The sequence below is a fragment of the Coregonus lavaretus genome (genome assembly GCF_964263955.1).
Source record: "Coregonus lavaretus genome assembly, chromosome: 20".
Taxonomy (NCBI): domain Eukaryota; kingdom Metazoa; phylum Chordata; class Actinopteri; order Salmoniformes; family Salmonidae; genus Coregonus; species Coregonus lavaretus.
In genome coordinates, this window is record NC_140007.1 from 11,853,835 (window position 1) to 11,859,536 (window position 5,702).

The window sequence follows — 5,702 nt, forward strand, 5'->3', positions numbered from 1 at the left end:
AGAGAGAGAGAGAGAAGAGGAGAGAGGAGAGAGAGAGAGAGAGAGAGAGAGAGAGAGAGAGAGAGAGAAGAGAGAGAGAGAGAGAGAGAGAGAGAGAGAGAGAGAGAGAGAGAGAGATTAATACAACAATAGCACGGTACTGAGGCTGTCCTAATATGGACACCATACAGCGGAGAGATGCGGGTACAGTCACAATATGATACAGACACCAATATCACAGCTATACTACATCTATAACCCAATGACAAATAAAACTTGACTGTATGATCAAACAATTTGTGTAGACAGCTTATTAAATACAGATAGAAAGCTGGTAGAGCACGGCGCTTGTAACGCCAAGGTAGTGGGTTCGATCCCCGGGACCACCCATATACACAAAAAAAAAAATGTATGCACGCATGACTGTAAGTCGCTTTGGATAAAAGCGTCTGCTAAATGGCATATTATTATTATTATTATTATTATTACCTAGAGATCAAAACACAGTCACACACCAGCTATAATATCTCATATGGTACACCAAAGACCAGCTAATGAGTGGTACTAGGCAGCATCCATGAATCATATGAGTTGTAGTATTCTGTGGCTATGACTCTGGATGAGTCCAACTCCCCTCCACAAACAGACATGATATGGCACAGCACAAACCCTTTCCCACAGCATCTATCACACATTCATCTATTCATTTCTCAAGCATGCTTATCGGGATCAACATAAGTCAGAAGTCCATCAGACAAACAAACGAATACATCTCCAGGCAGATGACGATAGTGGATGATACAACAGTGAGACTATGAAGCTATGATAGAGGCTGTACGTGACATAGATCCGATAGCCGGATAGCTAAGAGTAGCGATTAGCAGAGGATGACAATCACCACTTCTGTCAGTCTACTCTCATTGGGAAACCACACTTCTCCCACACAAACTACACTAACATACAGAATGTCTATAAGCTTGGAGCTCACATAGGAATGAATTTTGAGGGTGGATTGGTTTACATTCATCTAACTGTTCTAACACATATTATCTGTTTCCCTTTCACTCTTAGAAAAAGGGTTCCAAAAGGGTTCTTCGGCTGTCCCCATAGGAGAACCCTTTTGGATTTCATGTAGAACCCTAAGGAACTAAAACTATTCTACCTGGAACCAAAAAGGGTTCATCAAAGGGTTCTAGGGACAACCGAAGAACCATGTTAGGTTCTAGATAGCACCTTTTTTTTTTCAAAGAGTGTAGCAAAGCTTGGCTCTAAAGCTTAGCTTGCGTATGTGTTTAATAGAAGATAGGTGGGTTTGGAGATGATTGAGAAGTAATGACAGACTGTGTCTGGTGGACAAACTGGAATAGTGAGATGAGACTGATGCCACTTTGGTGAGACTGACAGACTAAGAAATGAGACATGACGAGTGTGGAAGAAACTACACCGTGATGAGAAAGAGGATGAATCGATGGGGAGAAGGGCATGAGAGAGAAACATTCTTTGGGGAGCAGACAGGAGACTGTCTGTTATTTATTTGCTGATGAAAGAGGTAGCAAAGATTTATTTGAAGAAACCGGGAGGACTGAGAGTAAGATCGAACTGGCATACACATTCTCTTGGTTGTTGGCAAACTTGTTGAGTGACACGTTCCAAATATCACAATCAAAGTCCCCGCTAAGAGTGTACCCATCTCATCTCTCTCACACACAAATATATTATATGTACTGTATATACTGTATATTTCTACGCACACACTGGACTGTAGAGCCAATGGCCAGAACACCCATCAGGGTTGCGTCATTCTGAGTATATGATGAATGTTTCTTATTCAGGGTGACAGAAAACACATTCCTGCCTCTCCCAAGCAAAAATTCCCTTTTAGACACGGACAGTCTCCACTCCATGACACATCACACGCATGCACACATGTGCGCACACACACACACACACACACACACACACACACACACACACACACAAACACACACACATTCCTGCCACTCTCCCAACACACCAGCTGCACCCACCAACCCCACCGGGCCCATCCTTCCTCTGGGGTAGTTGCCTTGACAACAGTGACCATGTCGACCCAGTGGGGGTTCCAGGCCTGTTCTCGCCAGCAGCCCCTCAGAGGGATTAGTACTGGCAGTGTTTCACCTGTCAGACTGGCCTCCACAGCTAACACCAAAACACAACACATCTACTGTAGAAAGTCCATTAGCTTCAACTGTAAATGTAGGCCAATGTGTAGAAACAAACTAGTGAGAAGTCGATTGTAAAGGTACATTGTTTAAATCAGAAGGCTTAGATTGAAATCCTGAAAATCTTGTTGAAATCCAAGATCACAAACAGAAGGGTCTTTGTTTCTAAATGTGTCTTAACTCACCAGAACAGCCATGTATTTTCAGTCCGGGTAGACTCAACGTGTTTGTAAAAACTGCAGAGTGCAGACATCCTCAGACAAGCTGAAGGTGACAGCGAGGTCCTTAAGGCCATGACCCTTGACCTCCAGTCAGTTGATCCTTGACCCTGTCACTCTAAATCAAAGAAAACGTTTGACATATTTCCACCGCCCACTCACCCCACCCTCTCCGCCCTGTGTCCTCATTCCCCAACCTTCACACTTCCCCTGGTGTCTGTGGCATTTTTTGGGGCGCGTCTCTGTCTGCCCCCCCCCCCCCCTTCCTCCTGTCCTGTGTGGATGTGAATGCCATGAGTTAGCATGGCATCAGGAGGATGAAAGATATATTTTTAGCCGCCAAACAAACCCAAGCCAGTGAACATTAGATTACCTCAGTCATGGGAGCCACTGATGTGCCTCTATGTGATTAGGGAAAATGTGTGGCGTGTGGTACAGCTAAGAACATTCCTGCATCAGGAGACACACACACACACACACCATGGTGGGAGTCCATTTCAAGTACTAAGTATCCTGTCTATCATGACTCAATAGAGTAGTTATCATTAATCTCCCTTATTACGATTTTGTTATTATCAAGAGGATTGCTAGTGTGTCTAAGTGTGTGTGTATGTGTCTAAGTGTGTGTGTGTGTGTGCGTGTCTATGTGTCTGAGTTAGTCTACCTGTTTCTCTACTTGGGGAGCCCCAGAGCTGAGTTGTCTGGCTCACAGTTCCCAGGGGGAAGACTTTGTTCGGTGCGCCACTAGAGAAATGAGGAAACTGGGGCCCATTTCCTGTGGAAATGGGGTTATCACTTCACCAATTACAGTGCAATTAGAGAGGCAGGCCTGGAGATGCCTGGGAAATGAACAAACACACACTCCCTGACATCTGGATTCTTTCACCACTCAACCAGGCACACGTAGATACCCTGCCCTTTCACCTTTCTGAATATATAAGTATATATCATAATCAGATGTTTGGCAAAGGCAGCTCTCTGTCTGAGCATTACAGCACAGCTTTAGTTCAAGGCTACAAAACCACCATCTGCCGTTGTCAAGGGTGTTGCCAAGAAGGAGGGGTACCAATTCTCAGGGCATCACCCTCCCCTCAGGTGAAAGGAGAAAGTGTCATCATCTTGAGATGATGAAATGACTTCCAATCTATGTCAGAAATGTCTTGTGTGAATCAATCTAAATGATAATGACCTTCCAAACATGGCCGCCTCTCCAATCACTGTACAGGGTAATGATGCATCATCACGGGTCACAAGAGGAGCAGGTGAACTGTAAAGGCAGCCGGGCAGGGCAAGCATCATCAAACGGCAACTCTATAAGCCGCTTGTGTGGGGTTCCCAATCATTCTACATCGCTTAACAGCCGGCATTTCTTCATTAGCCTTTTATATGTGCCGCTATACATTTCATATAATCCGCAGCAGTAAAATGTCCCTTTTGTGTGTGGGGGGCAAGAACCCAATCTCCAACTGTCATTTATCATTTGGGAAATAAGGGCTGGAGTCTACAAGCGACTGGGATAATTGAGTCATTAGGAGTGGGGGTGGCAGGCAGTTTAAGTCCAGTGCTGGCTGGCCGACGCGAAGTTTGACTGAATTACTGTGATAATTTAGTCATTCAGGCTAGGTGGGTTGGAGAGAGAGGGACCAGGCAGCCAAGCAGATGGGGTAATCAGTCATGGTGGGGTTAAGACCAGCTCCCTCACACGTGGAGCTCCAGGATCTGATCTGGAATCAGGCCCTGGTGGCGACCCTGACCCGTGAAGAGGAAAAGGCGGTCAGGCTATCAGACGTACAGTGAGGTCCAAAAGTATTTGAGTGCTTTTTTATGATTCTAGATTTATATTTCGTACCTCTGATATTGAGCTCTGCATTGTGACACCCATGTTCAAAAGCAGCCAGATGTAGCACTGAAATGAAATTCAGCAAAGCAGAAATGATGCAGGAAATGAAACGACTCTCTGTGTTCAGACACCTTCCCTCTGACTGAACAAACTAAATTAACTAGCTTCCCTCCGTGCATAAGTTCCCTTTATACTTTCTAGGTCACGTACGTTTCAGCCTTGAATCTGATTGTTATATGTACCTCACATATGATTGATTAGACTATCACTCCCAACTGGGGTTTATCATCGTTGCATTCTCAGACATGTGCAGGTGGAGCAGCTCAAATATCACTCAATACTCACTCAGCACAGACTAAAAATCTTAACATACCTCTCTATTAGAAGACAGATAAATATACTACCATACTCATTCTTTAAAGAAAAAGCCAGCACCCTCAATGACGCACATCATCTTTACACAATACTCGCACTTCGTCAATCATACACAAACATCTTCACACAACAATCCCATACTCTCCTGAACATAGCTGATCCCTTATTGTGTAGGAAAGTGTACTGGAATGAGGAAAGCAGTGAGAGGGACAGACATTGAACTAGATAATACAGTTAATAGATAACACAATGAGTGGGCAGATAGGAGAAATGCGAGCCACACTAACAAGAGACAGTAGGGCGTGTGGGAGAGAGAGAGAGGGGTTCTGTCTTACCTGAGTGGGTGAACTGCAGGCGAGGCAGGGAGGCTCTCCATGCCCCTGTCAGACTGTGGCCCAGGTGGGCTAGGAGGAACAGGGTCACGAACCTCCACATGGTCTCACACACGCACACACTCAAAGTCCCGAGCACAGCACACACACTTCACGAGTAAGGCACCGGCAGGATACACACTCACTTGTGTCTGTGTGTGGGCTCTGCAAAGCAGAGAAATCTAGTCCAACAAAACACACTACTCCCACTTGGCTTCAGCTCGACAGCTACAGAGATGTGTCTCCTCTCTTCTCTTCACGTGACTTGTCTCCTGTATCTCTCACTCTGTCTTTTCTCACTCTCGTCTCTTGGGTTTCTCCCCTTGTTGAGTGTTGATTTTTCTCTCACTGTACTCTAATCTCGCTCTCTTTCTCTCTCGCTCCCTCTCCCTCTTTCAGTCCTCCTCTGTATAGGCAAGGAGGAGGAGGGGGAAGAGATCCCAAATCATTGCACCAGCCACACACACACACACACACTCCTTCTCTCTTTTTCACTGCTCCAGGAAAACCTACTTTAATAACTGGTAATAAGACAACTGCTGTGTGGGGCCTTTTATCTTATTACAGGTCTCTCTCTCTCCCACTCTCTCTCTTTCTCCCCCCCCCCACGAAATACACACACAACTATATAGCTCTTCATCTCCCCACACTAAAATGCTCAGCTTTTGAATAATTTATAGACTACAGTCGAGCCCTTTCACAGTCTATGTATGCTGTC

At 45.2% G+C, this 5,702-nt stretch overlaps 1 protein-coding gene across 1 annotated transcript in view; it reads right to left on the bottom strand.

The window, feature by feature from the left end:
• Positions 1-5,048, bottom strand: part of LOC311147329 (semaphorin-3ab-like) — a gene marked incomplete at its 5' end in the record, with an annotated part of 43,242 nt that extends 38,194 nt beyond the window's left edge. The window contains one exon of the mRNA XM_084184018.1: positions 4,901-5,048. Coding sequence (XP_084040144.1) covers positions 4,901-5,048 — 148 coding nt within the window. The remainder of the gene's footprint in view (positions 1-4,900) is intronic.
• Positions 5,049-5,702: the final 654 nt, after the last annotated feature.